This window comes from Gracilinanus agilis, chromosome 2, assembly GCF_016433145.1.
Source record: "Gracilinanus agilis isolate LMUSP501 chromosome 2, AgileGrace, whole genome shotgun sequence".
In the NCBI taxonomy this organism is placed as follows: Eukaryota; Metazoa; Chordata; class Mammalia; order Didelphimorphia; family Didelphidae; genus Gracilinanus; species Gracilinanus agilis.
The window spans coordinates 455,812,025-455,824,322 of record NC_058131.1 but is presented as its reverse complement, the minus strand read 5'-3'; the positions used below and the strand labels follow the sequence as shown (position 1 = coordinate 455,824,322).

The window sequence follows — 12,298 nt, the reverse complement described above, 5'->3', positions numbered from 1 at the left end:
CCAGGAATGCTAAATATTTGTAAGATGGGAGGGGGAGCTAGGACTGCAGTTCCAGGAATTGCAACTTAACTTTACTGACACAGGATAGTGAACAGGCCCAGCCCCATCAAAGGAAATCAGTTAAAAGGAAAAGCCACAACGGTGAAACTCAGTTGGAAAAATCTCTTGATTCGAGACCTTGTCACAGAAATAGATTAAAGACAGAACTATTCTTGCTCTTCTGCCTTGGAATCAAAACATAGTACAACAGAAGGCAAGGGTTTTTAAAACAATAATTGTAAGATTCACATATTGTGTTTCTAGATGAGAGGTCAGAGCTAAAAAGAACAGTGCCTATTCCAATCCCTCATTTTACAGATGAGAAAACTTAAGCCTCAGAGGGATTAAGTGATTGTGTGTCCAAGGTCACATAGGTAATAACATCAGAGGTGAATCTGAGTCATTTGATTCCAGAACCAGTGTTCTTTCTATCATACACATTGCTCCAATTTAGGTTAACAACCGGGAGAAAGTACCTGGAGGTACTTTGAAAAGAAAGAGCAAGATGTTTCACATAAGCAAATATGTCTCCTCAATAATTACCCTAACAGATGTTGTTTAAAAAATACATCCACAGACCTGTAGATGTGTTCCTTTTCCAGGCCACAAAAATCCTCTCCTTGAACCATTCCTGAGATTATTAGTCTAAGAGAGCTTAGTCCTCTACCTAAATATATTCCAAGCACCACCCCTACACCAATTCCCACAGAAACCTAAGAGAACAGAAAAGAGAGTTAGTCTGAGAAATGACTTTATTTTTTTTTTAACCCTTAACTTCTGTGTATTGGCTCCTAGGTGGAAGAGTGATAAGGGTGGGCAATGGGGGTCAAGTGACTTGCCCAGGGTCACACATCTGGGAAGTGTCTGAGGCCGGATTTGAACCTAGGACCTCCCATCTCTAGGCCTGACTCTCAATCCACTGAGCTATCCAGCTGCCCCTTGAGAAATTACTTTAAAGCTCATCACCAGGGACAGTTCAGTGGCTCAAGAAATGGCCTGTCATTTAAAAAATAATACTTCTTACAGTCTGCCTTGAATTACACAGGCAAGCAATATAGGAGGAATAGAAAGGACATTAGACCAGGTAGCTAAAGACTTGGGTTCAAAACCTCATCTTGAATCTGAGACTGAACGTGCCATCATGATTAAGTTAAATTGTTTCATCTTTCTGGGCCTGAATTTACCCCTCTGCAAAGTGGGATAAGTACCTGCCTCATAGGTTTATTGTGCAGAAAACCCTTTACAAACCTTAATGTGCTTAATAAATATGAGTTGCTATTTTGTATATAATTTGTATTTTCTCTAGATTATTAAGTAAATTATTAAGTAAATTCTTTATGATCAAAGACTTGTATCTATGTAGCAGGTGGTGCATTGGATAGAGCATGAGGCTCAGAGCCAAGAAGATCTGAGTTAATATATGTCTACAGATACTTACTAGCTGTGTGATCCTGGGCAAATCACTTAACCCCTATTTGCCTCAGTTCTTCATCTATAAGATGGGACACCCTAGAGAAGGAAAGTTAAATTACTCCAGTTTCTTTGCCAAGAAAACACCATGACAGAAGTCCATGGAATCATGGAGAGTTGGACACAACTGAACAACAACAATATAAAGTGCCTACCTTAAGCCTAGTTAATAATAATAAATGTTTGTTAAGAAAATGCAGCAACTGAGCCTGGTGAAAGAACTCCAACAAGCTCTCTCAGGTAATAGTTAAACAAGACACATCTTAACCAGCTTCATCATCCTTGTGGGTGAAGGGAGGGGGTTGGATACTGAAAGGACAAACTGATGTTTGAGGCTCATTTTTTTGACAGTGAGAAAACTACACCAGTTTTACCTATCCAGATATAATGAAAACCTCCTCTGGCCATGTTAAATGTATCAAGCTGGCAGGTGAATGAGGATTAGAGAATGACTGATTTAGAGCCTAAAGAGACCTCCTTCTCTTTACAGATGAACAAATGAAATGACTGACCAAGATTAAATAGGCAGTAAGTGAAAGTGGTAGGATTTGAACACAGCTCTTCTGATTCTCAAGTCCAAAACTCATATTGATCCATAAAAATCTAATAATCAAACACTTTTTAAGGTTTGCAAAGTACTTTACAAATATCATTTTATTCTCATAGCAATCCAGAGAGAAAGGTTCTCTTCTTATCTCCATTTTACCAAAAAGGAAATTGAGGCAATCAGAAATTAAGTGACATGCCCAGAGTCATATAGATAGTAAATGTCTGAGGCAGAATTTTAATTCCAGGTCCAATACTGTCTCCCTTGCATCATCTAATTGCCCTTTCCCTAAAGATGAATATATCTAAAAGGAATAATTCTACAACAGAGTGCAGGATCTTCCACTTATCTACTTAACCTAGAGATTCAAGAAATACTTGGTCATGATCTAAGCCCTCTTTGTGCATGAAATGAAAGGAAACTTATCTCACCTTCTAGGGATGCCAAGCCAGGGTATCATGGGTATGAAAAAAAGATGAACTGAAATGGTTTGTTGTCTTAGGTGACATTATTTCCATAAGCTGAAAGAACCCCAGCTACTACCTCTTCTCCTGTTGCTCTCAAGTGTGCATTTGATATAATCCAAGCTCAGACCAACCATCTTTACTTTTAAACATAGCCTCTTCCAGTAGAAGTTGAAGCCCATAGTTGCTACTGCCTACTCTTAGGATCATCATCTTAGTGTTAGAAGGGATCATCCCATCTCAGAGGCCATCTCTTCCAACTGCTTTCATTTTATGGATGAAAAAATAGTATCAGAGAGAGGAAGTGATTTGCTTAAAAGATGATACAGGTAGTAAGTGAAGGATGGAATTCAAACCCAGAAGTTTTAACTTAGCACTGCTTTCCCTTGCCCAGTTTTCTGGTTTAAAAAAAAAATGATGGGATATACAGACTTTTTCTGTCCTCTAGTTTAAGTCTTTGAAACTCATATAAATTGGCCTTAGTAGTCAGCAGAACTTATGCTGATCCCCCCATTCCTATTTTGGTTGAATCACTTTGCTATTCTATGTGACCTCATCTATAAAAAGGATATGTTAAGACAAATTCAACAGATAATAAATATATTGCTTCCTTCCTTATCTCTTCATGGAAAATTCAGAATAAAAAATAATAGTGCTATACAGCTAATTATCTTAGTATTGTTGCTAATCCCAGTAATTATTGCTAATTACTGATTCAATGATATATATATACATATATATAAATACTAAAGCACTATAAAAATATAGGTGACCATTATTACCCATAGGAATTTCCTTAAAATAACTTCAGTAAATTCAAGCTGGGGTATACCTCAGTGGTTAGTTAAATGTTTTCTTTTAGTCCCATTTTTGGTAGTTTCTGTATTTCTACACTGTCACTTTGAGTAGGAGAAAGTACTCCTTGGATTAGTAATTGGAAGATCCAATTTCCAATCCTTTTTCTGCTATTACATGTAAGGCTTTGGACACTAAGGCCTAGAAGACCATGAGTCCCTTAAGGACTTTGTTCAGTGATTTCTTCCTTTTCAAAACTCTTACCCACAACCAATGGGAGACTTTTGTTTTCCAGGTCTCAGAGCCTGGGTAAAGATGTCAAGACTTCCAGGAGGTAACCTTTGCGTTTTTTCCATAGGCTGACTAGTGTTTCCCAAGTGTGAGATGCAACAGTGGTGCAACGTTATTTCTGATGAGGGATGAGCACTGGGAGCCATTAGTACTATGATGGGAACAAACAATAGACAGCCTTTTGATCCAAGGTTATCTGTTGGGGGCCATGGCAGTAGTATTACTCCTTTGGGAAGGACTTGAAGGTGTTTGGAAGAAGGATCAGATTTTCCAGTTTTGAGGAATGACTGAGGGAATATTTTTGGCTACTTGGGCTATATTTTTTTTAAACCTTTACCTTCTGACTTGGAATGAATGCTAAGTATTGGTTCCAGGGCAGAAGAGTGGTAAGGGTTAGCCAGTTTAGGTTAATTGACTTGCCCAGGGTCACACAGCTAGGAAGAGTGAGACCAAATTTGGACCCAGGACCTCCCATCTCTAGGCCCGGCTCCCAATCCACTGAGCCACCTAGCTGCCTCTATCTTGAGTTTTTTGTTTTTTTTTTTAAAAACCCTTTACCTTCTGTCTTAGAATCAATACTGGGTATTGGTTCCAAGGCAGTAGAGTTGTAAGGGCTAGGCAATGGGGATAAAGTGACTTGCCCAGGGTCACACAGCTAGGAAGTGTCTGAGGCCAGATTTGAACCCAGGACTTCCCGTCTCTGGACCTGATTCTCAATCCACTGAGCCACCCAGCTGACCCCTCTAACTTAAGTCTTGAGAAAGAAGCTTAATAAGCTCATTTGGCATCAGTAATAATAATAATAATAATAATAATAATAATAATAATAATGTGACTACATAATGTTTCACAAAATATTTAGATAATTTGTTTATAAACTTTTTGAGATTTGAGGGAAATAATTTCCCCAGAGCTGATCTTTTTAGTAGTTTGGGGGCCAAAACATTAATTAAATACTTACTATGTGTGAGATCCTTTGCCCAGGGCCACACAGGTAGGAAATGTCTAAGGCCAACTTTGAACCCAGGACCTTCTGACTCTGGGCCTGGCTCTCAATCCATTGAGCCACCTGCTTGCCCCCTGCACTTATATTCTTAAGAGTTTCATAGAACAACCAAAGGTTAAATGTTTTTGTTCAGGGTCACAATTTGTCACTCTGTATGAGAGATCCAGATTTTTTTGGTTCTGGGAGGGCAATTTTTATCTTCTATCCCATATTGCTAGAGAAACTAGAAGGATTAATAAAACACAGTCCCTGCTCTCATTGAAAAGAAAATTTTACAGGATAGGACCTTTGCAAGTAATTGTATTTAAAAAAAAATCAAATATTTGTGCAGCAAAGACTATACTGTGAGTTTCAGGAAGGAAAGAACATTTCTAACTAGGGGAATCAGGAAAAGTTTTCAGTAGGTGGAGAATAGAGGAAAGGGTAGCAGTAGAATAAGGTGAGGCATTCCAGCTGGATAGAACTCTGTGAATAAAGTTCCAGGGATGGGAGGGCATAGGACAATTCCTTCTAACAGTGGGGAGCAGTGAGGAATAAGGTTGAAAATGAGCTCACAGTAGAAATGGACTCGAGCTTAGCCTTGGGGAAAAAAAAGGGTATGTGGAAAGTTATCAAATAGCTGAGAAGAAAACATATTAGAAAAGACTTATCTTTGCTTGCTGGTTCTTGTGGGAGTGTATGAGAGAGAGACAGAGAAAGAGACAGAAGGAGGGAGAGAGAAAGAGAGAGACAGAAAGAGGAGAGAGACAGAGAGAGAGAGAGAGAGTCGGAGACACGTATACACAGAGAGAGATTGAGAGATACAAAGAAAGATTGAGAGAGACGTATACAGAGAAAGAGATTGAGAGACATACACAAACACACAGAGATTGAGAGAGAGAGAATGAGAGGGTGGCAAAGGGAATGCAGGCAAAGTGATGAGTAACCTGTGTGGGTGCAGTAGCTCTTTGGGGTACACCTACCCCTGGTTTTTTCCCTGCAGGCTGTCTATTGAAGCCTGTTGAATGTTGCTCCTATTTTTTCTCTTCCCTCCTATTGTTTTTCCTCTTTATCTGTCCCTGCCCCCACCACAAGGCTGACTTCTTGTCTATACAGGAGGTCAGGCTTGGCTTCTAGTACAGGTTGCTGCTATCAAGTGCCACAGAGATTTTTTTTTAAAATTTGAAACAGGCTTCATGCCAGTTAAACTAATCCCTCCTACACAAGTTAACTTGGATAGAGGACTTATGGATGAGGAAAGTGTTCTAAAAGACTGTGCTATTGAATTGAAATGGGGGTACTGGCCTCAGGGCCTTACCAGGGTAAAAAAACAACAACATCCTGCCCTCTGTTTCTGGTCAACCTGTTCTCGGAGTGGGTGGTGAGCCCATTGGCTTTATCTCTTGCTTTGAATAGGGAGAAATCCAGCAGACCAGGTAGAAATACATTCTGGATCTGCTTGGGTGCAGGGTCAGCTTGTGGTTGCTTTTACTAGGGCAGTGCTAGAAGAAACGGTAGTTGGCACAATAGATAAAGTGCTAGGGCTGGAGTCAGGAAAACTCCTCTTCCTCAGTTCAAGTCCGACCTCAGATACTTAGTAGCTATGTGGTCCTGGGTAAGTCACTTAACCTTGTTTGCTTCAGTTTCCTCATCTATAAAATGAGCTAGAGAAGGAAATGGAAAACCACTCCAATATCTTTTCCAAGAAAACCTCAAATGGGGTCACAAAAAATTGGACACAGCTGAACAACAAAAGAGGAAATGGGAAGTAAAATGAGTAATCTTCCAATAAAGTATCTTCCAGAGGAGCATTTCAGGAAAACCATCATCTGAGTCTTACAGTACAGACATTTCCTATCCATAGTCTCCCACCTCAGCAATAAAGAGAAGCTGGTACATTTTTCCAAATCTTCTCTAGGGCCAGATTGCAAGACTTTTAGCAAGATTATTGAGCAACACATTTGGGTCTGAGAGGCTTGAATACTTTCCTTTCAATACCCCTCATCCCGTTAACGAGAACTCAGGGTGGCCTGAACCTTTCCAAACCTTTTCTTGGTGGGGGAAGTGGGAAAGAATGTGTTTATTTTTGACCTCCAGTGTCGAGGGGCTGGCGCCAGTGGTAGGGGTATGCATTCCACAGGGGAGAGAAAGTTAACAAGCAGTTCCCTGTATGTGCCTAGCAACAGTGGGGAACAGAGGTAGGCTATTCCATAAAGCAAGGATAACCAACTGAGAAGGTAGACCAACATGCAGCTTCATGTGATGGTGAGGGGGATAGAGTTCAAGGGAGGGTGACATCAGATGTAATGAAATGGGAACTTGGAAAGGTCTCAGAGGATATGACATTTTAGATGGTCTCAAAGAACAGAAATGATTTGGGGAGAAGGAAAGTGGACATTTGAAGAATTTATGAAATTCCTGTACCAATATCTAGAGGTAAGGACAAACAGCTAATGAGCCCTGGCACCATAAGTCTCCCAAAGACACAAAAAGCTATAAAAATGCTCAGAATAATTAATCATATTCTGGTCTGTTTTTCAAGATTCAATTTCCTTATATCCCATCCCTAGACTCCTTTCCTTCCCTCATCTCTATGTCCCCTATTTCCCTCTGATCTGAAGTCAGTTCTTGGTCATGCTCAATTTTACCATTTATCCACCAAGAGGATGGGGATGGAGAGCATTTGGAATGCAGGACTAATGATAGTACTCATAATATTAACCTGAATTTGTAAAATTTGGCTAGGTGGCCAGTAGATAGAGTGGTAGGCCTAGAGTCAGGAAGACCTAAGTTCAAATCCAGCTTCAGACACTTCCCAGCTGGATGATCCTGGGCAAATTGTTTAACCCTATCTGGCGTAGTTTTATCACATCTGTAAAATGAGCTGGAGAAGGAAATAGCAAACCACTACAATATCCTTTCCAAGAAAATCCCAAATGGGATCACAAAGGAGTTCAGTTGGACATGACTGAACTATACAACAAATTTGTAAAAGGTTTCATTTTTCAAAATTATTTTTCATATTTTATTTTCACATTTTTCTTCATTTTTCACTAGCTCACCACAACAATTCTGAGGCAAACAGGCCAGACACATAGCCCCTAATTGACAGATGATAAAATTCAGACCCAGGGTCTTAGTAGTGACTTAACCACAGTCACACATTACTTCCGCAAAACCAAGTCTCTGAAGTCTTGTGTTTTCCATTACATCATGCTGCCTCCATCACAGTCACTACTATGATAAATCAGCTGTCTGCTACCTTCAGACTCCCACTGTTTCTGGAGACTTTCTACTTCTCGCCTAACTTTTCCTTAAACAGACTTGGTACAAGTGGATCCTATGTGCTCACAGCTGGTTTGTTCTTACTTTTGATACCAAGCTTTCCATTTGCCCCTGTTTAAGCTTGATTGACCCAAAACAATCCATTTCAGAGCCTAAGCCAGGGGTTCTTTACCAGAGGACCTGAGGATACTTTAATGACTATTTCAGTATCATTGGTTTCCTTTGTTAAACTGTGTTTTAATTTATGCCTCAAAAATATTCTGAGAAGACTTTATAAAACTGCCAAAGGGGTCCATGACATAAAAAAGATTAAGAACCCCTAGTCTAAACATATTTTGACTCTTCCCTTTCATTTTCTTTCCTCTACTCCTACACAACAATTTCAGGGCATTTTCGTGCCTTTTCTCCCCTAACTAGATTTTCAGTTCTTCAGGGAGTGGACTGAGTCTCTTTGTATCTCCTACAATGTCATAACACAATACCATGCACACAGCAGGTGCTCAATATACTATTATAACACTAGCAAACACAACCCTACATTCAAGAACTCATATGGATTATTCTCTGAGCACATCTCCTGGATCCCCACCCCCAGATTGATTCTAACTCTATTCTATCTAACTAGAATCTAACTAGATTCTAACCTCTAAGAAGCTTCACTGAAAGGAAACCTCCTCTTTGGCACTAAATAATTACACTATCAGAGGGCACACACTTTAAGGTACTGTTGGAACTGTGAATTGATCCAACCATTCTGGAATAGAATTTGAAATTATACCTGAAAAACCAATAAACTGCACATATTCAATGACCCAGTGATACCAGTACTAAATATATACCCCAATAAAGTAAAAAACAGAGGGAAAGGTGTGTCACATATACAAAAATAATTATAGTATCACTTTTTGTGGTAGCAAAGAACAGGAAATAAGGAAGGGCACTCATCAAATGGGTGAACAGATTATAGAATCATATGTGTAATATTGGAACAGGTCACCTAACCAGGTGAAGAAATAGAAATTCAAATAGATTAATGAATTACTTAAAGTAAGTAAGTAAAAGTAAAGTAAAGCCAGTAAATGGCAAGGGCAGAATTGTGTGTGTGTGTGTGTGTGTGTGTGTGTGTGTGTACACACACACATATACACACATATGGGCATGTCTTTATTATAGTATATATATACACAAGTATATAGTGTATATATATACATGTGTCTTTATTATGGTATATATAGTATATACCACATGTATATAGTGTGTGTGTATATATATGTATGTATAAAGAGTCCAGTGTTCTTTTTACCACATAAATTATGGCATGTGAATATAATGGAAAGTTATTGTAACCTATGAAATTATGAATCAGAAAGGTTTAAAGAAATTTAAGAAAATTTGCATGAACTGATGCAGATAAAAATAAGCAAAACCAAGGGAACTATTTACTTGTTAATAGTTGTACTATAAAAGAAAACAGAAAACTTCAACATTCTTATCAATGAAGGGACTAGTCATGAATTCGAAAGAATGATGGTGAATCAAGCCTCCCACAAACAGGAGATGGGGTATCAGTGGGGGAATGAAACACATATTTTCACACAGGGCTAATGTATTGATTTGTTTTTCTTTACTATATAAGAGAGGGTCATCAATGGAAAGTGAGGATTAGGTCAGTGTGGTTTGAGTTTTGTTTTGCTTTTTAGATTAGATTTTTCAAGCCGCCTTTCTCCCCCCCAAAAAAGAATCTTCCTCTCAGTCATCAAATAGTCCTGAAAAATAAACCTAATTTTTAGTATGGCCCCGTTGAAGCTCTAAATTCCCCAAATTTATCCTAGACTCTCCTTTCGGTGTGATGTTTTGTGGGCAGTAGGGTGAGGTACTGGAAAAAGTGGTTAAAGGTTTAGTTACATTACAAAGGGTTGGGGGGTGGGGGGAGGTAGTAGAAAATGAAGTCTACTGAAGACTATATATGGCAGAGAACAGGGAGCAGGCCAGGCACTCCCAAGACCCAAGGTTGCCACATTTGTAGGAAGCAACAAGCCAAGCCTTTTAGCGTATGTGTTTTAAATTACCTTTGATTGTCTGATGAAGTGACTAAAAGGGAAATGTTTCAGGGCTTAGGATTCCAGAGTGAGCTAATACAGGATGCCTTTGGCTGAAGGGGAAAAAAAAAGTTCAGCCGGCTCGCGCCCACCCCACCCCCACCCCCCAATTTCTTTTAAGTTTAAAAAAGGGAATGAACGTTACCATTTTTGGACATGAGTGTTCTCCTAGCCCAGCCCTAAAACCGCTCTATCCTCCCCATTCGGAAGATCAGCTGGAATTGGGGGAATGGGAAGTAGGGGAGGAGTCCAAGGGAGGGGGTGGGGTGATAGGGTGGCGGCCATAAGGAGGCGGGAGCGGTGAGTTTCGGAAAGGGAAGATAGTCGACGAGGTAGCACGCTGGAGAACTGAAATGTGCAAGGTCCCGGCAAAGAGGGTCCCACTCGCACAGTGGGGCTGGACAAGAGCGGGTTGGGGTGGCTTCCTGTTCCCTTCTCGCAGCCAGCTGCTCCCGGATCACCTTTCCAACCTGTTCAGAGTCCCAAAGCTCGTGGTGTAGAGTTTAGACGCACAATCGCGCACACGTAGTTTTGGACACACAGTAGGGCTCCCTATAAAGATGCTTGAGAGACTAACACTTCCTTCTCGGAGCTCAAGAGCCTTAGGAATTCCTAGGGATTTACTCCTCTCCCAAGAACAGTTTCCCCAGAATGAGGAGGGAGAAAGAAAGAAGAGGGAAGGCGGGGAGATGGGGGTGGGAGAAGAGGGGAGGAACCGAAGGTGCGCGACAAAATCAGGTACAAGTAGTAAGTAGATAAAAGTCCCCAGGTTGCTAACCGCAAAAGGGAACTTCTCTGCAGCCTGAATTGGGCAATAAAACGGTTTTTTCTCACCCCACCCTCTCAGTCTCCGAGCTACCTTTTTTCTTTCTTAATTGTTTTTTGGTGGGGGGAGGGGGGAGGCTCTTGTTTAAGAGAGTCGAAAAAAGCGTCGAAGCTAACACAGCCGGTCTCCGTTCTCTTTCCACCCACCCCAGATCACGAATACACAACCACGTCCACCTCCTACACCTCTTAAAGCAACTCTGCTGCTCCCCCTACCTCTGCCAGCCCTGGGGGTCGAAGCTACGTGGGCCGCTGAGCTGGCTGATCTGGGAAAGCTGGTAGTAAGGAGAAAGGACGAAGGGAGGAGAAGGGGTCTGGCACGCAGCTACAGCAGCGCTATTAAGATTATATACCCCCAGGTGCCGTGCACAAGCCTAGAGAGGAAACCAAGCTGCCACTGAATGCCATATGGAAGAGGCGGTCAGGGGGCGGGAATGGGAAAATGGAAGGGGGAATGGATCTCCAGAACCATCGATACTGGTAGTGGTCCTTGCCTGAGCTTGGCGCGCCCACCCCCAAGCCACATCTCTTCTCGGCCTTCCAGACTCAAGCTAGGGGGGTGGGGAGCCGGGGATGCCTGGATCCGGGTCACAACAGGAAACCTTGCCCGCTAATCCGTCTTATCTTCCCCTCCACCCCAACCTCTCGCCCCTCAGCTCCCTCCACGTTCTCTACTCCAGTAAACACCGAGGAAACAAAATTCACAGAAGCACTGGTGGAGCCCAACCTTAAAGCCAGCACCTCCTCCACTCCCACCCATCCACCCACCCCCCTTTTCCTCCTAAATGCCTGAAACCTAACACCCTCAATCCTTAAGCGCCCCTGCAAGCCTCCGCTGGTTCCCTCCCACAGCTCGCCGAGGATTCTTCCTGAGATGCAGGGTCTAGGGAATGTGGCGATCACATCAGCAGGACGCGGACTGGGGGAGGATGGAGAGGGTGATGGTTGGGTCGGTTACCTTTCTTTGCTGCTTCTCCCAGGCGGGGTCAAGGAGCAAGTCTCGGTCCCAGTCCTCTTCCGGCTGCATGTAGTCATTGGTTTGTTGGGAATCATACTGATCCATGGTCGAATCTGCGTCCTTGGGTTTTGTCCTCCACCTTCTTTCCAGGCTGTGGCTACTGCCACAGTTTGAGTGGAGATGGGTTGGGGCGGGTTAGGATGGCCGAGTGAACTCCCCTCCGCCCTGCTACAGCGCGGATAGAGTGGAGCAGAGAGAAGGGCTGGCTATAGGGGGCGGGGGAGGGGGGCGGGAAGAGGCAGCGGCGGCTACGGAGGGAGCTCCCTCACTACCTGGGCTCAAACCTAATCTTCGCGCACACGCAGCTGGAGGGAGAGGAGGAGCGCTGCTGAGAAGCAGGCAAAGCCCTCCCGAACAACTTGATTGGCTAGTCTAAGTAGCCCAAACTTCCTATCTTCGCCTCTCATTGGGGCTTCCTAATATCCATCAGCCTCACAATTGCTGATATAGGTTGATTTGGGCGAATAACTCCCTCTCCTC

The 12,298-nt window shown here is 42.2% G+C and overlaps 1 protein-coding gene across 3 annotated transcripts in view; it reads right to left on the bottom strand.

The window, feature by feature from the left end:
* ACTN1 (actinin alpha 1) overlaps positions 1-12,075 on the bottom strand; it is a 123,455-nt gene extending 111,380 nt beyond the window's left edge. For all 3 annotated transcript variants that reach the window (XM_044664813.1, XM_044664814.1, XM_044664815.1), the window contains exon 1: positions 11,759-12,075. In XM_044664813.1, the coding sequence (XP_044520748.1) occupies positions 11,759-11,863 (105 nt within the window). In that variant the 5' untranslated portion in view covers positions 11,864-12,075. The remainder of the gene's footprint in view (positions 1-11,758) is intronic.
* Positions 12,076-12,298: the final 223 nt, after the last annotated feature.